Source organism: Callospermophilus lateralis, chromosome 11 (genome assembly GCF_048772815.1).
Source record: "Callospermophilus lateralis isolate mCalLat2 chromosome 11, mCalLat2.hap1, whole genome shotgun sequence".
In the NCBI taxonomy this organism is placed as follows: domain Eukaryota; kingdom Metazoa; phylum Chordata; class Mammalia; order Rodentia; family Sciuridae; genus Callospermophilus; species Callospermophilus lateralis.
The window spans coordinates 55,593,894-55,616,976 of NC_135315.1; the positions used below are offsets into that span (position 1 = coordinate 55,593,894).

At 39.7% G+C, this 23,083-nt stretch overlaps 1 protein-coding gene across 2 annotated transcripts in view; it reads left to right on the forward strand.

Moving 5' to 3' along the window:
• Positions 1–247: 247 nt before the first annotated feature.
• The window catches only part of Myocd (myocardin), a 56,318-nt gene continuing 33,482 nt past the window's right edge, over positions 248–23,083 (forward strand). Inside the window, exons 1-4 of one of the 2 annotated variants that reach the window (XM_076870471.1) lie at positions 248–309; positions 9,155–9,210; positions 10,549–10,624; positions 14,542–14,703. In XM_076870471.1, the coding sequence (XP_076726586.1) occupies positions 10,609–10,624; positions 14,542–14,703 (178 nt within the window). In that variant the 5' untranslated portion in view covers positions 248–309; positions 9,155–9,210; positions 10,549–10,608. Of the gene's footprint in view, positions 310–9,154; positions 9,211–10,548; positions 10,625–14,541; positions 14,704–23,083 lie in introns of those variants that run through there. The other variant, XM_076870472.1, reaches the window with a different exon arrangement.

Genomic DNA, 23,083 nt, shown 5'->3' on the forward strand with positions numbered 1-23,083 from the left:
AATAAATTAAAAGAGTGTTCCAATCCTAGATTGTTCCCAGCTGCCTGTGAAACCTTGCCACCACTCATCTCCTCTCAGTCTTCTTTCTCTGCGTGTATGACAGAAACGAAAATGTACTGCACGATACTTTTCCGAACTGTTCTAGAAATAAAAATGACACAGGCTAAGAAAGTATGATTAAAGTATAAAGTGGATTGGAAATATCTTTAGCCCAACTCACAAACTAGCACTTCCTTTTCTAAGTTTTACAGTTACGACTTCAACAGAGAAGGACCCAGGAGCAGCTGGCTAACCAAGGCCTCATACCGCGTGAGTACCCACAGATCTTACTTATTTTTATGGTTTTAGTTCTGGAATATTTGAGTCCACCATTAATTGGGTATGGTCAATTATTTTCCTTTCTGGAAGACTGAGTAGCAATGCCGGTCTAGCTCAAAGGACCATCGAATTCCTTAATTATTAATTAATATTGATTGATTAATATAGAATTATTGGCCATATTCTGGATCAAAGAAGAAAGATTAGCATACATTTGAAATGTTGTACCAATCTAGCTACTAAAGCTAATCCTCGGTTAAATATGGAAACTGGGGGAAGAATGCTCCAGATGAGTGGAATCACAGGATTCCAGTCACGGATGAATAGAATCACCTTCAAAGTGCTCTGATCATACTAACTTCCTCCCCAATACAATTTAAAGATTAAAATTCATAACACTTGGAGAAATTCAGGTCCCTCTATAATACTAACATGACTCTTCAGCATTTAGTAAGGAACAAATTTGCCCTTGAAAGATTGTCCTATGGTTAGTGATAGTGAAGCCTTGTGACCTATAGGCTACAAATTTGAAGTTTACTCTGTGCTGCAGAGCCAGAGTGGCACTAAAAATTCAACAGTCAGTGACCTTACAACAGAGCCACATTTTTAGTGGTCTGCTGGAAACAGCTCCCCTGTGATTTCAAGGCTGTTTCAGCAACAGTTACAGCAGCAAAAAGTAACCAAAGAAAGCAAGTCCATGTGCTATTTCTTCTTGGTCAACCCTCTTGTGGAGGTGCTAAAGACAGAGGGAAACCAAGGACCTGCAGACAGACCTCTGGTCAGGTAAATACAGTTTCACTCAAAGCTGATAATCTCTGTCCTCACTGATGTTCCTTTCTGGAGAGGCGAATGAAACAGCTAAGTTGTTCACAAATTGTTTAAAAAAGTTCAATCCATGTGCTGGAATACTCCGAGCCTGGGTCTTGCTGGGATGAGAATAAACATTGAGTTTGTTGTTGTTGTGTTGTTTTGGTTTTGAGGTAAAATCTGGGAATCCATAGAAACAACCAAGATTAACAGGAATTAACCCTACAATGTATTTTTAAATAACACTTCTCAAGTCAGTTGTGGAAATCAAGCATCTGTTTGTGCAGTTGAGTCCAATGTCGATGCAAATTCTGTTCTCCAGGATTTCCATAATCAAAGAGTATAGACATTAGCAAAATGCTACATAACAGAAATTTTGCGTCCATAGTCCATTTCATCATGAAGATAATATCTGAGGTGGAGGGGAACAGTTCTGCAAAAAATTTTTTTAAAAAATTTAATTCAACCAAATGCTAAAGGTTATCCATAGTCTCTGATCAACCAGCTTTGTAGAGTCTCTCAGATTGGTCGAGGGTGTGGATTCCGCTCTGGAAAAGTGTGCAAGCCAGGTCTGGTGCACATGGCAGGCTCTGCCTGAGCCGACCTTTTTTACTTAGTTCTACTCAGCAAGCTCAAGTCAGATGAGGCTCTCCACTTGCCCATGGGTAGCTTCTTCAGTCCGATCTGAGATTAAACGTGCCATGCGCACGCAAGGCAGAGCCGTGGAGTTCATGGGTAAATGCAAGCAATCAGGGGAAGGAAAGAGCGACAGAGTCTCAGGGTCGTTTCACTTCAATCTAAGGCCACAAATTTTAGTACAAACCAGGCGAGGTACGGGGTCCTGAAGCAGGTACCAGAGGGACAATGATCCTGAGCAACGTGATCCTCCAGAGAAGTTCAGGATGTTAGGAGTTACGATGACAAGGAATACACAAGTGTAATTCAATGTGGAGCTCATTGAGTTCCACAGAGGGCTATTTTTATATCTTTATTCTATTATATGATTTTTTTGAAACAAAGGAGAAAGAATAGAAGAAAAACTAATGGTCCTCAAAAATCTTTTGTCTAAGATTTTTAATTTTTTATCTATTAAAAAAATATATACACATATGCACATATGTGTGTGTGTGTGTGTGTGTGTGTGTGTGTATACATGCATAATGGCTGAGACAGTGTTGGGGCCCCTGCCTCCTTTCCTGGGCCTCTTTTTATTCCTTCCAGAAGCCCCATGAGAATCCCCACAGGATTGCTGGTTCTGTTCAGAATAGAAGTTGAAAAACACTAACCTAGTCAAATCCTTATTTGTCTTTAATGTTCGTGAAATTGAGGTTAAGGATGCCCAAGAGAATTTTCCAGCTGTCTCAAAGGCAGGTCCAATGTGATCCCATTTTCTGTAGTTTTTAATTTATGAGAATTTAAATGCATGCAAAATAAGATTTTTCATAAGATCTCACTTTGCTCATGAAATTTGAAATAATTCCAATCCTCCCTTAAATTTTTAAAACTTATCATAAATTTCCTAAATCCAAAACGAAGAGCCAAGTGAATTGACTATTCTTAGACCTCTAACATACAGCAGTGCTTTTTAGCTGGTCAGCAGAAACGCTGGCCATCCTTGGGTAGAATTGGTCTCACATTTTACATCAGGTTAAGTCTTCAGAGCTTGTCCTTTGCAAAAAACAAACAAAAAATGCAGCCCCCTTGTAATGCATCAGAGAAAAGGCCGGAATCTGGGTCTCCCAATCCCCATGTAAGCCCATTTTCTCAAAGTTCAGAAGGAATCACTTGACCCTTAAAAGCACTTACTTGCATTTTTGCCATTAAAAAAAAAATTCAGTTGGAATTTGACAAATTAAAAACAAGGTGTGCATATGCCAAGGATAAGTCCATGATTTTAATGAAATGGTGTCAGGTCCTGCAGGATTATCTGTGCTTTGCTATGACCAACATCCAGTGAAAAACTCCACTGACTTAGTTCTGTGGCAGATCTCACTTGAGTTGCACTCGGAGATGCTGATTAAATTTTAAGGTTTCTCTCCCACTGACTCTACAGAGCTAAACCACATATATTTCCTAGTTGATTGGTGCAACTGGTCCAGCAGGGTTGAAATTCTCCTCTTTCCCTCTTCCTAGCTATGCATCCTGCAGATTTTAAGGTTGCTGATCAGTTAAAAAAGCAGTCCCCCAGCCCCCAGCCACAAATCATGTTTTATAATCCCCTATTACTTCTCTTAAGTATTCACTTTGTTCTTGTTGGTATGAGTTATGAGTTTAGGATTTCCCCTCTTCAAGTGCTTTGAATGAACTTAAAGGCATCATCTCTTGACTAAAAGTCAAGAGGGACAGGGTTCTAAGGTCACTGTAGAACCCCTTGAACAACTTTGAGCAGTAAGAATAGGATTCTTGGGTCAGAAGTGTGGGTCTCAGCCATATCCGCAGATTGCTCTCACGTTTGTAATACCAGCTGTGCTGTTTTTAAAATAGTCATGATATCTTGGGGAAATACCTTCTCAAAGTGAACTTAGAAATATTACTTTAAAGATTTATCATTTGGATTTCTTTCCAAAACCTCACCTCTGAATTTCAAAATGGAGATTTTTGAATTTCCTAATTTCCCATGGTTATTAGAACTCAAAGGAAATGACTTCACTGTCCCTCCCTACCAGGTTTCAGGCTGCAAGAGGGCCTCAAAGCCCTGTACCTTCTCATGGTTCTAGGACAAAGCTAACTTCTCTCCCCTTAGAGTTCTATGGTGCCTATTTTCTTCCCTACAATTCTTTACCCTGGGCACCATTCTACTAGGTAGAATTCTCAAGGACACATTTCATTCCAATCTGCTCCAAAGCCTTAGTGTGGAAGGTCAACCAGCCCCCATGATTACACTCTATAAAATGGCCACAGAGCAATTCAGGAAATATTTAATAGCCATCTGCTATGTGAAAGGCTCTGGGGAACACTCACCCAGAGGAATCAGACACATTTCTGTGTCTAGAAGGGGCCCCAAGCACTCCTATTTAATTGTCCCCAGTAACAATTGTGTACAACTTTATGTCCATACGGGAGAGTGGTCATAGGAGGATTGAAAGAAAGAAAATACCATACATTTTCCTCTCCTTCTCTGCAACCTAAGAGAGTCTAATGGGGTTGAACCCAAGGGAGACAGGAAGAAAAGCTTGAAAACAGAAGATGAGAGTAAGGGAAGTAAAACAGATGTCAGAGAGGACGTACATCCCAGACAGGGTGCTATCTGTTCCCAGAGTGTCAGAGAAAGCTGTCCCTGACATGAATGAATCATCTGGGCAGCTTGATTCCATGATCTGATCAATGTCAATGAATTTCAAGATACAATGAGCTGTCTATGAATGGTGCTGCCTTTATTTTTTTTGCAGACTAATCCAAGCTACAGCAGCCACATACTTACTGCAAAGCCTTGGTAAATCCCCGAATTCTGTGACCTTCCTGGTAGCAAGAAGAATGACCGGGGCAATCCCTGCACCCGCGCCCCATGCAGCTTCACCATAGTTTTGAGAAGTGGACTGGACAAAGTCTCTCTTCCTTTTCTCAGTGCATTCATTTGACTTGGCTTCTCCCCACAGCACCCTACCACACACTGTTGGCTGTCTGAGCAGAACACGGCACGAGGGGATTAATCTGTCTGCCTCTTCCCTTCTTTCTAACACCTCAACTTCAGAGACAGGAAAGGTGCCCTGGATTTTCATGGCAATCCCATTTGGGGTCAATAATCCCACCTCCCACCCCCATCTCTCTATTCCATGATCCCTAGAAACTACAAAGCCAGTCGTTGCAGACACATTTTGAATTCGTCTTTGTATTCTTTTTCGGAAAAATTCCAAAGTATTCACACATGTTGCATCAAATTCCACAACTGTACAAGCCAGGTCTTAAATATTACAAAGCTACATTAGAAAAATGCATTGTTTCCAGACCCCTAAGAGTATAATTTATGTACTGAATAAGCAATTTATCACCAACCTAAAAAGAGAATATAATTTCCAAAGTGTTATCACTTATGTATAGCATATATCCAAATTGCTAAAAAAGAAAGTACTCATGATCCAGTCTGTCTTTAAAAGGAAAGCAGAGAGCAAATAAGCATTACTTAGTTCGTTTTATAAGTGGGAAATAGCACAGGAAGCTAATTGGACTAGTTCACGGTTATACCAAGAATAGATAAGAAAAGGACAGAGATCAAATAGAGAGTTCCCAAATTTGATGGCACCCAGAACTTCTTTAATTATACACCTAAACTGCCATAGGTATTATGTACGAAATAGTTGTGTCTTTCCTCAAAAACCCCACATACATTAATTATTAATCCATATGTTTGCTTTTATTCGTTAACAGCATATACATTTATCATTCAATGCTTTTTGATGAGAATAACCATTTCCAAGCTATATTTCTATGATTCCAGGCAGTGGCAATGAAAAGTGACAGTTTTGTTAGTCGAGCATCCTTTCTCCGGATAGACATACCCTTTTCCTTCAACCTTTTGAAATACTAAAAATCGATCCTAGCCATCTATTGCTCCTTTTTTGAACTCAGATTCCCAAGGATCCTAGGTCAGGACCCACTGGCCTTACAAACTCCATAGCAATGTTTCTTAAACCTGTGCATTAAAATCACCTGGAGGAACAAATCAACAGATCCCTAGGTCCCATCCTCCCCCATCTCTGATGCTGTAGTTCTGACATGGGGCTCAAGAATTGGACTTTCTAGCAGGTTCCAAGTTGATGCTGAGGATGTAACCCAGGAGCCACACTTTGGGAAACATGGCTTTAGTTGTTCGTCCCGGCTCTTTGATTCTGTCCCTGGGTTCTTATCCTTTGTACCCATGGAGCTGAGTTCTCCCTGAGCCTGGTAGTGAGAGGTCCCCTTGAGAGAAGTCCAGCTCTGCCACAACACTCCCTGTGGTGCCAAAGTTGCAGTCCAACACCACACCCTGCCCAGTTCAGACGAGTCAGGCCTCTGCCTTCCATGAGTTCTTGGAGGCCTATTTTCTCCATTGTCTGGAATCTTGCTGGAAGCGAGAGGTTTGACTGGTACAAAGAGGACTGCAAGAGGCTTGTTCTTATCTCCGGATCGTTTTTTTGAGTTCTAAGTAAGCAAATGTTTATACACACAGCTGACCCAAATTAGCTGGAGCTTCAGGGACCGAAATAGGAATAGCCGGCAACCAAACTCTAAGGCGAGAACATGAATTCCCCTGTGAGAAGCGATTAATCTTCCTCCAGGGGGAACGAGTCAGATGTGTGGCTGACTGGATTTATAACCATATTTTAATTCGAAATCACATGGACTTATTTTTTTAATTTAGGAATCCAAATTCCTTTTCCATCTTAAATGTCAATGTCCTTTAAATACAAAATTTTGCCATTTGATACTCTCGGGGTTGGCAGCAGAAGTGGTCCTTTGTGTATTTTCCAAAAAAAAAAAAAAAAAAATCAACCAGGGTGGAGGGGGGATGCATTATGATTTTTGTGGGCCCGCAGGGGAGATGGCTAAAGCCCACATTTTCTGGAGTCACAGAGAAGGCAAAACTCAACCCTGGGGCCATTGTAGGGGAATTTTCCATGGGGCCCAGTACCCCTCTTAAGTTTAAGGGCTGAACCCCACCCCCCAGCTGTGAGGAGAAGAACATTTGGTAAAAGCAATGTAAGTATCTCTTTTGTATTCTTCCCAAGACCTTGCTAAATGGACACAGCTTCCCATCCTATGGAAGATTCTAGAAGAACTTTGTGCTCCTGACATCAGAAAACTGGACCCTGTGAATCATTTCACAGGGGAGTTATTAGCATCAAAGAAGTAACGCGTTTTAGCTCTACAAAGCTAAGATACAGGAAATACAGTGTTTCTTAGAAAAAAATTAATAAGCTCCACTAATGAGAATTGAAGAGCCAAGCGGATAAGAGAACCAGATAAATTCCTCCTACGTCCCAAGCTCAATTAGAAACAATTGTGCTTGGAATGTAAGAGACATGTCAAGATAAGTTCATACTGTTCTTTTGGGGAGGGGGGGGAATTTCTTTAGGGAAAGGATGCTTTGTTCTTTTTGACCACTTCATAAAGATCAATTCTAAGACCACTTGAAAGTAATTAAACCTCGCCAATAGGTAATACCTCATTAAATGACACCAGGTGATAGGACAGAGGTGAAGACCAACTGATGCAGGTTGCATAGGCTCACAGGTGCCCCACTGGACCTCAAGGAGACTTTCTGTGATCTGGTTGCTTTGAGGGAAAAGAGACTCACTCTTCAGACACCCTCGCTACAAACTCCACCTGTTGTTAAATGCCAAAAAAAGTGAGCCTTCTTACTAAGGTCGGAGCCCAACCCCAGACCCAAAGAAAAATGCCACAAGCCACAGAGTAGAGTTGCACATTTACTTCTCAAAGTCACTAACTGGGAAGAAATGTGGACACAGGATCATTTACATAGCGGCAGGTGTGGCCGAGAAGTCCAATTTAAGAGTGAAAACAACAGCTGGAAAATCAGTTTCCAGGTCAGTGAAAGATATGATGTTCAAACAAAATATTGGGTTTTTTTGCTTAATCTCTGGTCCAAGTGAGAAGAGTGCCTGTCAATTCGACTGGGCACACTCCAGCCAGCTGGAAATATTTTACATGTCTTTCTGCTCAACATTGTCAATATTGGAGTGAAGCAAGAAGACTGATGGACAGTATGACACTAACTTCCTAAACAGTGTTCCAAATAGAGAATAATAATATGTTCATCCACTGTTATGATGCCCACCATGACCATAATGACATCTGCTTAATATCCAACAAGACTTGCCGAAGTCATGTGCAGATTTAGCATGGTCTTAAGGGCTGAAAGAGGCATATATGCATGCAGACACCCACCCACCCACACATACACATACACACACATGCACACACATGCATACACACACTTATGACCCCAAGTGCTAATTTGGCCAGAAACCTAATTTTTATTCTGGCCAAGATTTAGAAGCATACTTCATGGCCCGAGTGGACATCCATTAGAGTGATCAGAGAACTCTGAATCATGGGAATCATCAATTCACCCATACTTAAAGTGCAAAAAACATCAATGCAATGCCCTACCCTCTGAGCAACCTCATCATTTATAATGAAAAGTGATCGTAGCTCCCAATGAGATTGCTCCAGGGGACCCAAAAAAACCAATACAAAATGCAGAATTTTGCAGAGGGTTGTTCTAGGACTCTGCTGCATTCAAAGGGTTTACTGAATCATCACAAAAGAGAAATGGGGAGGAGGCAGAGGACAGAGTGAAGGTGGCACTTGGTCCTGGTGGTTTACAACTACCATGTGTTTTCATATGACTAACTAGCACTCATATCTACTGGTTGGGTAATAGTGTGAATTTTCACACCCTGTAAAAGATTAGGGTTATCAGAGGACTTAGGCCCTAAGCCCTAACTTTGTGACCTGAGCAAGTCAATCCATATCTGTGGACCTCATTTTCCCCAAACCATGCAGGGTTGGAGATGGACTTCTCTATCTCCAAGGTCCCTTCTGCTTCACACCCAATGCTTTGATTGCATGTCCGTGACCAACCAGTCACTTGGTCCAAAGTACAGTCTCTTCCGACAATACACACCACACCCTCCCAGATCACAACTTGTCAACTCACTCTTTTGAATTCAAGGGCAGAACAAAGTCAGAGAAGGTATTAGTTAATCTGTCTACCTCTTCCCTTAAACCAAGGTTACTTCCGGTGCCTCTGTCTCTTCAGGAGCTTGGAATGTCCTGCCTCCACTCCTCTTCCTGTTGCACATTCTGCCTCTGCTGCTCTTCCTGACTTAGGCCTGAATTCCACCTTCCTCTGTCTCCTGTGGCTTCCGGGCAGCGGCTGTCCTCCAGGCATTTCTCTTGCTTGTGGCCTAATAATGGCGACCACTTCCAGACTCTGCCTAGCTCAGCAAGCACACCAGCAAACCCTGTGACACTGACCAGAACCCCGAGGCCAGCCTTTGCTCATATCTTTATCTTTCTGTTTCAGCACTGAAAAGTCCAACTGAATTCCATGAGCCAAGAAAAAATTTGGATAGTGACAAGGTAATTTTTTGCAAACTGTCTTTCTTGAACTTAAACCACAGGTTATAGATCTCTAAAGGCCAAAGTTTGGGCTAAAGCATGTAGAATTTCTACAAAGAACTCCATCAGTTGGCCAGTTTCCTGCCCCGACACTATATGAAATCTTTGTCCTGTGACTGTGGAAATGAGATCAACTAGGAGTTTTGCAACTGCTATTTTGTTATAAAGATGTCCTCAATCTTTCTAATGTTGAAAAGGATCACAGCAAGGATGCATCAGAGGTCAAGAAGACTTTAGAAAGGGAAGTAAGGTTGATTTGCAAACTTTCTTACCTTCTATTACGGTCCTTTCTTAGCAACAGATTTTTCTCAAATCCAATTCAATGATCGGATTTAAATCAAAGTCTGAAAATACAGAATTTATCTGCAGCTACTTAAAGCTACTTTTGCATTTGAAGGGAGAAAAATTGACATATTCTGTCATACCTTCATAATAAATCTCTGCAACCTGAATTTATCAATGATACAAATACTATTTAGCAATCATCAGCACTTTAAGTGAGAAGGGAAGGCTGAGGGGGTGTCTGTCTTTCTGCCTAAGAGTTTTAGCCTTGTGACTTATCAGTGGACACACAGGAAGAACAGGACTCTTCAACAATTCTTCAAAGATGCTCATGAGTGGCTGTGATTCCCACTACCTGGAGAATAACAAAGAACACCAGACTGTCTTTTATCAGAACTGCAGAAACCCCCAGGCCCTTCTCAGGGGCCCAAGAGGAGATCCCAATATAGTAAGATAAGAGCCTAGGGATCAGAGGCTTGGGATCCTCATGGGTCTTACCACAGCCTGTGTCATCCCCGGACAGACAGCTTTACCATCCAGAAGACAAGGGGAAGCAGCAAATTAGCTGTCCCTAAATGCCTTCCAAAGTCTGAATCTACATTTCTCCATGTTTCAAGAGCTAAGTCACCAAAAAACTTGCAAAAAGGCCATAGGTTGTCATGATCGCAGATGGATTTACACAATGTTTTATCGCTGACCTTAGTTAATTTTGTGACCATTTCAACAGGCAATAGAACAGGATGGATTATAATAGAGGCAGCTTGATATCATCAATGGTTATATAAATATTTTATTAATGTGTAACCTATCTATCCCTGACATGGGCCTAAGCTTTTGACCTCTCTATTATTTCCCTATGGTAAAATTCCTGGAGGGGACTTTGGAAGTATTTTTTTCCATCCAAACATGGGAGACCAGGGATATTTGCATTTTTCCATTTGTCATTAAAAAGTACTTTTACTCTTTGAGCTTTTCAAGAATTAAAACTAAGTGATTCTCCATGTTCATGTTCTACAGACTGAAGATTCCTTGAAACGCAAGGGCAGAAACAGATCCAACCGTGCCGACTTGGTTACTATGCACATACTCCAAGGTAAGGCTGCGTGAAATCAAACTTAAGAGACGGCCACTGAATGGTGGGCCATGCTTCCAGAGTTCTTTGTCTTATGCAGTTGCTACCTGCAACTTCCTTACAGAGAGGTATACAAAGAGGTTTCAATTAGTAACTTTGTTATTCTAAGCCATGTAGAAAAATCAAGTGGGAAAGCCATATATATGGGTTAGGAAGATTTCATACTTAGTTTCCAATCTAAGCCGTGTCACTTTCTAACTCTAACGGCCTGGACAAATCATATAGCACGTAGGAACTATCTAATATGTGTTGCCAGTTTTTATTCATCTGAATCACTGTTCATTTGGGAAAATGAATGAAGCTCTCTAGTTGCTTCTGTATCTGCTAGGTAACTGTTTGATTCTCCTCTGCTGGGTACACAGGGAAAAATAGTCTTAGAATACCAGTACTAGGGGTTGGGAATATAGCTCAGTTGGTAGAGTGCTTGCCTTGCATGCACAAAGCCCTGCGTTCAATCCTCAGCAACACACACACACACACACACACAAAAAAAAAAAAAAAAAAAAACAGTGTTGATCAATGCAGACCAGTTCCACCTGAAGTTGCCATCATTATGTTGGGAAAGGTGAATCAGGGCAACCCAATAATTGCCCCCCCCATACTCTGACACCTGGATAAAGGAAGAGAGAATTTGACTCTTGCTCCATGGATTGTCTTCCCTGGGATGGAAATCCCCCAGACCACTGGTGCCCAGGTTCAAAGAGCCTTCCTCTCACTTTGACAGTTTAGCTATCAAATATTTATTCCATAGGCAAAAGTATTGGATGTCTACTAGGTACCGGCTTGTCTGCCAGACCTTCTGGGTACAGAGATGAATTAGGCACAGGTTCCTGCCCTTCAAGGGCTCTCAGAAGATAGTAGAGAAAGCAGACATAAGACTCCGCTTTCACAGTCCAGCATGAAAAGAGAGAAAATGCACAGTGTTGTGGATGCACAGAAGAGAATAATAGGGTCGTCGGAACTAGAATGGATTCTGGGGAGGAGCAAGGAAATGAGTTGGCATGTGAAGGCTGGACCCAGTTAGCAAAGAGGAAAAGCATTGCCCACTGAGGGAACAGCATGCCCGTGGCACCAGCCCTCTTTCTCTAGAATGCAGATTTGCTTACAAGATGGTATGCTAGTCTTGAAATATTGTGAAAGTTGTGAATCTTGGTTCTTCAATCAGCATCATGTCTGAATCATTCTGGCTTCCCAAGCCTGACCATTTTCCAACCGTCGACCAGGTGGGATATTATAAGATGTAGAACACTTTTCAGAGTAGGAAAGAGAGAAGACAATGTAGAACTCAAGGGAAGGGATCTGTGGGTTGCAGGGTTTTGGTCCTGAGGAGGCATTCAAAGGATACCAAGGTCTCTCAGGTGGAGGTGACAAAATTCTTTCCTCTTTGCAGTGACAACATTTTGTGTGTCATCAAAAAACTGCAGCTGCACAAATAATCCAAGAAATGCCATTTCAATGGAGATAATAGAATTTTCAATGATAAAGTTAGCAAATAAAAATCAACATTATATGTAGCAAGGGTATGGGAAATACGTGCATTCTTTACACACGGATGGTGGGCGTATCATGAGATCGACATTTCTAGAAGGTGTATCAAAGTCCTTGAAAAATGTATCTACCCTTTGTCCTTATGATACAATGTCTAGTATTTTATTTAAAGAAAAAGATCAGACCTACAAAGATTTATATACAGTGATGTTATCATGGAATTACTTTAGATGGCAAAACAGTGAAAGTCCAACAATAGGAAATTAGCCAAACAAATTGTGGATCATCTGTGTGGTATGAATGAATTCCACATAGCCAACTCCAAGCAAGGGTTTCAAAGAATAACCACTTAATGAGAAAAGGCTTACAAGATGTTTAGCCAAAGAAGCAGAAAACAAAATTGTATTTATAGCTAAATTCTGGAAAGAAAAAATAAGTAAACTGCATTTAAAGTCAAAGTCTGAGTAAAAAAATATAAACCTAACAATAAATATAACTAACTAAGAAAAACACCCAAGTATTAAAAGTCATTAACTCTGAGTGAGGTGTTTCTGAGGCCACTTCTTTGAAATGCTTTTTTGGGCATTATTTACCTTTATGATAATGAGTAGGTAGTGATGCTATAACAAAAAGGCACAAGATATGTTATTTCTGAGGCTAGGGGTGTAGCTTAGCACTAGAAGCCTTGCTTAGCATATGCAAGGTCCTGAGTTCAATCCCCAGCACACACATAAGCACACAAGAGTTATTCCCTGCATTATTATGGTTTTGAGTTAAAATATCAGACTGTGAGTAATCCCTGGTTTATGTCATATGCCACAGGTGGAATTCTCATGGAATTCTCTCTTCTCCCCAACAGAAATTGGGAATTAGCGTCCTGGAGTACCAAAGATTAGTTAGATGAAATATGGGTTCGGTCCTCCAGTACTTTTATTATCTAAATTCAGAAGCAGCAATATAAGATGAGGGGCCAGTGCCCATAATTTCTAGAGGCAATAAAGCAAAGAACAGGAAAAAATTAGGTACAGAAAAAAAATTATAAAAATGAGAACAGGAGAAATTAGTTAGGCTTTGATCATGGACCTAAAAGAGAAGCTCATGGTGAGGAGTAGAATAGAAGAATTTCAGGTTGGGGAGAGAAAGTAAGCAAAGGTACAGAGGTGATTTTGTGAGACATGGGAGTGTACAAAAGGGCCAAAGCTCATTGGGGTGGTAGGTTTGGAATGGATAGCAATGGTCAGGAAGAGAGGAGATTCAGTATGTAGCAGACTTGGAAAACCAGTTTGAGAGACCCAGATGGAGAGGATCATCTTTTGTAGAAGGATACAAGAAGACAAGACTTGTTGAAAATTAGTACTGGGTGTGTATGCAGAATGGATCAGAATATGCTGAACCAGGAAGTCTCGCAAGGGGTGGTCTGGGGAGAAGTGAGGTTTAGCATCCTCATTCTTTGGTTTGTAGTACAGATGTTCCCTTTATCGTATATGCAGCTTCTAGACAAACCTGATCTATTGCAACTGATTAGACCTTCCCAGACCTCTCCTGTATGGAGAATTCTAGATCAGTCAGCGACACAAAGTTTAGATTAGTAGGGTAATAATGGTAGAATAATGGAACTTGGAGGCTTGATCTCATCTTCTAAATTTGCAAAGTTGAGAGCAAAGCTGCAAACTCTTATTGAATCTGGACTTACATTTCCCCCATTAAAGCAATAGGTTGTCTGGGTTATCCTTCAAAGTTCTTCCACAGAAATGAGTCAGCATCCACCCTAAAGAGGAAATCTGATGTCTTCCATGTAGGGGTGGATTTAGGGATCTGTTACATGACCTTTCTTAACCTACAAATGATGAGAAACTGCATGTTGGATAAATTCAATTCTTTAACACCCCTCTGATTAAATCATGGTTTCACAGGAAAATTTTTTTCTGTTATGACCAAACTGGACATTTGACTGTCAAGTCAGTATCATAGCATTGAGAAGACTAAAGCCCCTAAGAAGTCATATTTCTACTACTACTACAAACTGTCACCAGAGATCAAATTTACTGCAGGTTCAGCCTGTGCTATTCACTATCCAAATCCTGTAGCCATAGGGTCAGGCAGGCCACATAGACACCATGGACTGCTTCTTAAGAAATTGCCAAATTGCATATTCTTTCCACAAAATCCTCACGAAGCAAGTTTCTCTAACTTTTCTATGTGCCTCACTATTTGCCTTTATTTGGAAGTGTCTGGTCTTTGGTGCTAATCCCTGTGAAGTGATGATGATTACATTGAGAAATTATTAGGATAGTAGAGCAAAGTGTGACACAATGTTTTGTAACCACTAGCCAAAAAAAAAAAAAGGACATCAGATTCTAAAAGTGATCGCTTTCATTTCAACCCTTCAGCCTCCACTGCAGAGAGGTCCATTCCAACTGTTCAGATGAAGTTGAAAAGAGCCCGCCTCGCCGATGATCTCAATGAAAAGATTGCTCTCCGACCAGGGCCACTGGAGCTGGTGGAGAAGAACATACTCCCCGTAGATTCTGCTGTGAAAGAAGCCATAAAAGGTAGTTTGAACAAATCGCACGCCTGCCCCTGGATGCTCAAAGGCAATTAAAGCTCAACATGCTAGGGACTTTGTGGGTAGTGGTCTTTCACTGGACAAAAGCCATGCCAACATACGCCCAACATACGCCCCTGAGCATTTCTTCTTAGGGGTGGGGAAGGAATTCAGCCACAAACACTCCAAGGTCAGGTCAACACAGGCCACCTTTGCTCTACTCAGACAGGTTGACAACCTAACTGGATGTATTCTTCAAAACAGGTCCCCTGCCTGGTCCCATGCTTAGGAGCCATGGTCACAGCCCTCTTTAACTCCCTTTTTTAAAGAGGGGGTGGACCAGTCTAGTAGAGAGAGCACTAGCCCTGAACCAGAACAGCTGGATTTCAAGCCCAGTTTGGCTGTTATGTTGCCAGGGCTTACCCAAGTGACCAAGATGGAGATAACCTTACCAGGCTCCTGGGAATGAGGTTCACTTTACACAGTGCATGTGAATATGCTGTGCTCCATGGGGTCAAAGTTCCAATATTCAAGGAGGAGACATACACATTAATGCTGTCATAAACTGAGTAAAATCATTTTGTAGACCTCTTAAACAATTGGCACCAAGTGGACCCCAAAATCCTTCGAGTGATGAATTCATGTGGGGGACATGAGGTGAAACCTGGGGAAACAGTGGTAGAAGGAGAAAGGGGGGCTAAAGAGTCATATGGGTAGACTGACTTTCTTCCAGTCAGGCCCACAAACAGCTGTGAGAACTCCCGATACCTGTTATTTAGTAATATATATATATATATATATATATATATATATATATATATATATATATATATATATATTTGTTTCAATATCTTGCCTCCAGGTCTGTATAAGGGCATTTTTAATCAAAAACTAAGTTTGTTATGAAGCTTATCATCACGTTTATGCGTATTCTGAAATTTCACTCTTTCTCATGCATTCAGAGGCCACATAAATGGATACATTTGGAATCTGTATTCATTTAAAAATATTTAACTGTGGATAAATGGCCGAAAGATCAATAGAGGGAAGGGAGCAGGGGGTGGAGAAAGGGAAGGGGAAGGAGAGGTATTGGGGTTTGAATTAGAACAGGATATATTTCATGCTTTTTATTATTATGTCAAATGGATTCTACCCTCACGTGTAACTAAAAACAACCAAAAAGAAAATATCAACTCTGGGAAAGTGAATTGACTCCTCTCTCGGTGCCCACTTACATATCCCATTGTGATTTTCTCTATTCCTCACCCTCTCCCTCCACACTAAATATCTTCTGCCTTTGAACTTGGCCTCGAGTGCTCAAGTGCTCTCTCTCCATCATTACCCTGATAGGATGGATGTCAGAGCCGGAGAAAAGTCTTCCTCGGGCAATCTCTTATCATTTCTTAAAACATTCTATTGCAAGTTTGTGAGTTTATTTATTTTTTTATTTTTTGTATGATAGGCAACAGATCTTAATTAAATCTGCATTCTTTGGTTTACAGGGAGACTCTATTTTTCCATGCGGTTGTATGTCATTGCTGATTTGTGGCTTTTCCTTTCTTCTTCCTGCTGGGCGTATTTCTCCTTACTGCTTTGTGTGTGCTATTTATATAGGGGGGAGTCCTCCCCATCTGTCACAGGCACTGTTCATCTTTTCACCAGTCTGTCCTTTGCCTTTTGATTTTGTGTACAGTGGTTTAACCTATGGCGATTTTAGATTTTTGTATAGTTAAATCTATTCTAGAAACTACAAAGAAAAAGAGTATAGTTTCATAGCTCGCATATAGTTTATTCACCATGATTATCTCCTCAAAGTACTTCAGTTTTACATTTAAATCCTGAATGCATCTGAAATTTTATTTAAAGTGCTTAGTTGAATTTAATAGTCTAATTTTATTTTTCCCACAATTTTATAATGTATTTGACAATTCATCTTGATATCTATTTTTGAAATCTTCCTTACAGTGCTCTAAGTTTCCTAATGTTCCTTGGATATTGTTAGAGTGGTTTATTTATTTTTTCCTTCTTTGTTACATGGGATTGAACTCAGGGGCAATTAACTACTGAGCCACATCCCCAGCCCTTTTTGTATTTTATTTAGATTGAGGATCTCCCTGAGTTGCTTAGAGCCTTGTTAAGTTGCTGAGGCTGGCTTTGAGCTTGAGACCCTCAAGGTTTGAAATTACAAGTGTGTACCACCACATCAAGCTCAGAATTGTATTTTAGGTACAAATTGTAATCTCTTTTTCATACGCCAACTTCAATCCTGTTAGAATTTTTCTTGGGATTGCAATGAATTTATAGGCTAATTTATGATGAACTCATATATTTAAAACATTCTAATTCTTCCAAGGCAGAATTATAGCATCCCTCTCCACTTATTCAATTTTTTAAAAATTCCTCTTAGCAAAGCTTGTTCTTGTTTTAAGTGAAGTCACATGGATTATTGTTAACATATGGAAAACCTATTAATTTTGCACATTTATTTTTTAACTGAGCATCTATAAGATTTTCTCAATAGTTCTAATAGTTTCTCAATTAATCACATTGTTTAGGTTCACAAACATGTATCTACAAATAACATAAATTTATTTCCTGCTTCTTTGTTTTTTTTCTGTATTGGTGCCTTGACTGGTACTTGAAAAGCAACATCATAATACTAGCATGCTATATAATTAACATCATTTTTAAAAGTGTGTATGAAATATTTATGACATGTTATATATAATTTTCATATATTTATTAATCCTTTATACCATATATTTGTATTTGCAAGCTATGTAAATTTTATATAAATTACATATATTATATAGTGTAACATGCTATATGAATCAAATACTATATTTTATTAAATCCATAATATCTACATCATATATAAATGTCCAACTTAATTATAAGATTAAGCATGTGACATATAAAGGACATATAATTTATATATGCAATAAATAATATGTTAATATATATAATACAATTTAATAATTATGAATATGTTACATAGCAGGATACTGTTATTATAGGTATGTTTACAGTGCATCAGAAGCAATATATCGTGCTATATAATTTTTTGTTAAGTTATACTGATGATAGCATATTTTCATTTTTTAAAAAAAGGGAATATTCATATTCCTTCACTTCTATATGTGATATTAGCTTTTGGTATAGGTTGTATATTCTTTGGAAGTATTTTTCTATTCCTATTCTAGTAAGAATAGTTTATAAGATGAATATCGAGGATCTTAAATGCTTTCAAAACATATGAAAAGATGATGGTGTGGATTTCTTCTTTAACCTAACCATGTGGATTTGCCACCTTTCCAACTGTCCTGAAATTTCTGGAAACAATTTTTCATGAATTTTGTTTTTAGAATTTGCTAGTGTTTTATTTGGGATTTCCCATCTATGTCATCATTAGTTGGAATCTCACTAGCTGCAAAACAAACCAAAAAACTTCTTAACAAGAGAAGTTTATTTCTTGTTCCTAAGAAAGGTCCTTCTCCATGGCAAGTCCTCTGTGGAAGATTCCTTCCATCATGTGCAGAGAATAGGCTCTCTTGAAGACCAGATAGTAAATGCTTTAGGCCGCGTCTGTCACAACTGCTCAGCTCTGCGGTTGTAGTGTGAAAGTAGCCATAGCAATAAGTAAACAAATGGGCATGGCTGGGTTCCAGTAAGACTCCATTTACAAAAACAGGCAGCAGGCCCACAGGCCACAGTTTTCCTGCCCTAGAGCCTCCCCATCCTCTGATTCTTGCCAGTAAAGGAGGGGCGGGGAAGAAAGATGGAGAAGCCCCCTCACGAACTTACTTACTCTTCCTGGAAATGAGCACATCACTTCTGCTCACATTCCACTGTGAGAACAGTACACATGGCTGAGAAATAGCTCTGTACTACGGAATAGCTCTATACTACGGAAGGGGGAGCATAAATTTTGACAAATAGCCAACACTGTTTGTCACAATATTCATAAATAATATTACTCTAGGTTGCTTTTCTATTTCTCAGATTTAAATGCCAAAGCTCTGCAGATTTTCCTTCACTGGTGAGAGGGTCATGTCCCAACAAACCCATCCAAAATCAAAGCTATCTTAAGTCGGAAAGGCATAAGCTATGGAGCATCCTAGCTTAGCAACACCCACTGTAGGGTACCAGTCGTTTCCCCTGGAGATGGTGTGACTGATGAAAGCTGTGCTGCCCACCTTCATGACAGAGTATCCCATGTCTGTCACTAGCCTGGGAAAAGACAAAACCTCAAAATTCAAAGTCAAGTTTCTTCTGGATGCCTATTGCTTTTGCATCTTTATCAAGCTGAAAAGTCATGAGTGAAACCAACATACACCAAGGACCTTCTATGTGTAGTGTCACAAAAGAATTTATAATTTTTTTCATATAATTTTTTCATATTTTTCTGCAGGCTGGAAATTTTAGATATTATTTCAACAATCTGTTGTTTTTAACACCATAGGGGCCCTGTACCTTTCTTATGAGTATTTTTTAATAACTTTTCTTTAGCTTTTATTATAATGATTTGTGTATGCCAAAAGGAGAGGAATAGATAAACAGAGAAGTCAAGCCCTGGTTATATGATAAAAGCCGCTTAAGGGGCTGGGATTGTGCCTCAGCGGTAGAGCATTCGCCTAGCATGTGCAAGACCCTGGGTTCGACCCTCAGCACCACCTAAAAATAAATAAAATAAAGGTATGGCATCTAAATAAAACTAAAAAAATAAATATTTTTTTAAAGCAGCTTAAATTGTATCTTAAAAATCAGAGGGAGGTTCAAACTTCAAAAGCTCCTCATTTAAGGGAATAAATACAAACATTTTTCTAATTCCCCAACCAGGGGAAATGTAATTTTAAAGAAGAGTAATAAAGCAACCGAGAAGAATGGAAGGGTTTCCAGTATTTAAGGAAGGAGCAGGAGATCTGTGTAGAACAACAGAAGAAAGGGTTACAGAAAGTGGAAGAGACTATATATTAGGCTGCAAGAAAAATCCAGCAGCAGACTCTTATTCTAGGGAATTGTGCACCTGTCTCTCAATGCAACATCCTCTCTTTAGTGGCGATTCTTCCAATGTGCATGAGTTCCGCGGGCATGTGATCACTTAATGGGAAGGTCAGTAAGACAGAGAGGAATGCTTAGAGGCCAGCTGTAGAGATGGGAGTTGGAGTGGATTTCCAGGAGCAAGGATGAACCAGCCCACTTTTCCACCTGTCACTCATGATCATCTCTCCTCCGTGGTGAGGTGGTGACTCTGAGTTGCGGTTCTACCGTGTACCACTGTCCTGGCCTCTGTGTATTTCCCCTCCTCTATCCACGTGCTGTCCCAGTTGTGTTTACATTGTCCAGCTCTCTCTGCAGCTGTGTTTCTGTGTTGCTGCCAAGCTCTGAGAGGACCACTCAGTCATTGTCTCCCTTCCTCCAAACACCATGAAAGACCAACCATTCTCCAACTCTATGAGAATAATCTAGAACCTCTCCCAACTCAGGGAGGGCCGTTTCTGACCGAGAACTTTCCCTATCCACTTTGTGATTTTTTTTCTTCTCATTCCAGATGTCACTCCTCTTGCATTTAGTGGAATAACCACACCTAAGCCTCTTCTCTCCCAACTTTTCTGCACCACATTTTCCTCTCCCTCAGCGTGCCAGCTGTTGATCCCACTTCCAGCCTGTGAGTTTATTGTCTGAGACAGTAGAGGCGTAGAGATTCCACCTGGAGGCTTCATTCTGGAACAGCATCCTGTGCTGCAGCACAGGGCTTGAGCTTCCACATAGCCGCCTCTGAGATTACATGCCTAATTGTCTGTCTCCCTTTTGCAAAAAAAAAAAAAAAAAAAAAAAAAAACACTTATCAGGTTGGAACACTGAATGCAGAGGACATGATGTTACATGGGAGTGATGATTTCTGAGAACAGAAATTACACACTGGAGTTCAGCATGGCCTTTTTCAGCTTGCTAGTGGTTATCATTACCTAAATATCCCTCCATTGTGAGACCCCAGGGGGCTGCTCCTGATTTGTTAATTCTTTCACTAGTCATCAGAGTGATTTCTTCCCCTGACATAAACATGCCTTAGCTCCCAAAGAAGTTGTATATCGTCCAGATGACTGACGTCTGGCTTGAATGAAACAGATTCCAGTTGGATTTCCGAGCTCTTTTATAAAATTAATTTATTTAATTATTTTAATTAGGTATATATGAGAACAGAATGCATTTTGATTCATTGTACACAATTGCAGCACAACTTTTCATTTCTCTAGTTGTACATGTTGTAGTGTCATACAATGTGTGCAGACATCAAGTACCTAGGGTAATGATGTCATCTCATTCCACCATCTTCCCTGCCCCCCCATACCCTTTCCCCTACCCTCACTCCCCTTTGCTCAATCAAAGTTTTTGTCTTACCTTCCCTTCTCCCCCCCCCCCCGCATTATGGATCAGCATCCACTTATCAGAGAGAATATTTAGCCTTTGGGTTTGGGGGATTGGCTTGCTTCTCTTAGCATGATATTCTCCAACTTCACCCATTTACCTGCAAATGCCATAATTTTATTCTATTTTAATGCTGAGTAATATTCCATTAGGTATATATATATATATATATATATATATATATATATATATATATATATATATATATATCACAGTTTCTTTATCTGTTCATCTATTGAAGGGCATCTAGGGTGATTCCACAGTTTAGCTATTGTGAATTGAGCTGCTATAAACATTGATGTGGTTGCATTACTGTAGTATGCTGATTTTAAGTCCTTTGGGTGTAGAGCAAAGAGTAGGATAATTGGGTCAAATAGTGGTTCCATTCCAATTTTGTAAGGAATCTCCATATTGCTTTCCAGATTGGTGCACCAACTTGCAGTCCCACCAGCAATGTATGAGTGTACCTTCTCCCCCACATCCTTATCAACACTTAGTGTTGTCTATATTCTTGAAAACTGCCATTCTGACTAGCATGAGATGAAATCTTAGAGTAGTTTTGATTTGCATTTCTCTAATTACTAGAGATGTTGAACATTATTTCATATATTTGTTGATCGAGTGTATATCTTCTTCTAAGACGTGTCTGTTCAGCTCCTTAGCCCATTTACTGATCGAGTTGTTTGTTTTTTGGGGGTGTTAAGTTTTTTGAGTTCTTTAGATATCCTGGAGATTAGTACTCTATCTGATGTGCATGTGGCAAAAATATGCTCCCAAAAATTGATCCCTTTCTTCACCACTTTGATTGTTTCTTTTGCTGAGAAGAAGCTTTTTAGTTTGAGTCTATCCCATTTATTAAATTCTTGATTTTATTTCTTGTGCTTTAGGAATTTTATTAAGGAAGTCGGAGCCTAATCTGATATGATGAAGATTTGGGCCTACTTTTTCCTCTATTAGACACAGAGTCTCTGGTCTAATTCTTAGGTCCTTGATCCACTTTGAGTTGAGTTTTGTGCATGGTGAGAAATAGGGGTTTAGTTTCATTTTGCTACAGATGGATTTCTAGTTCTCCCAGCACCATTTGCTGAAGAGGCTATCTTTTCTCCAATGTATGTTTTTGGCTCCTTTGTCTGGTATGAAACAACTGCATTTATGTGGGTTTGTCTGTGTGTCTTCTATTCTGTACCTTTGGTCTACATGTCTATTTTGGTGCCAATACTATGCTGTTTTTGTTATTTTAGCTTTGTAGTATAGTTTAAGGGTCTGATATTGTGCTGCCTCCTGCTTCACTTTTTTTTGTTAAGGATTGCTTTGGCTATTTTGGATCTCTTATTTTTCCAAATGAATTTCATGATTACTTTTTCTGTTTCTATAAAGAATGATGATGGGATATATTAATTGGAATCGCGTTGAATCTGTATAGCACTTTGGGTAGGATGGCCATTTGGGCAATATTAATTTTGCCTATCTAAGAGCATGGGAGATCTTCCCATTTATTTCTTTAGTGTTCTATAGTTTTCATTGTAGAGGTCTTTTACCTTTTTTGTTAAGTTGATTCCCAAGTTTTTCTGGTTTTTTTTGGTTTTTTGAGGCTATTTTGAATGGGGTAGTTTTCACCATGATCAAGTGAGGTTCATTCTAGGGATGCAAGGTTGGTTCAACATACGGAAATGAATAAATATAATTTATCACATCAATAGACTTAAAGGTAAGAATCATATTATCATGTCAATTAATGCAGAGAAAGCACTTGACAAAATACAGCTCCCTTTCATGTTCAAAACACTAGAAAAACTAGGGATAGTAGGAACATACCTCAACATTGTAAAAGCTATCTATGCTAAACTCAAGGCCAACATCAATCTAAATGGAAAAAAAAAATTGGAAGCATTTCCTCTAAAAACTGGAACAAGACAGGGATGCCCTCTTTCACCACTTCTAATGATCATAGTCCTTGA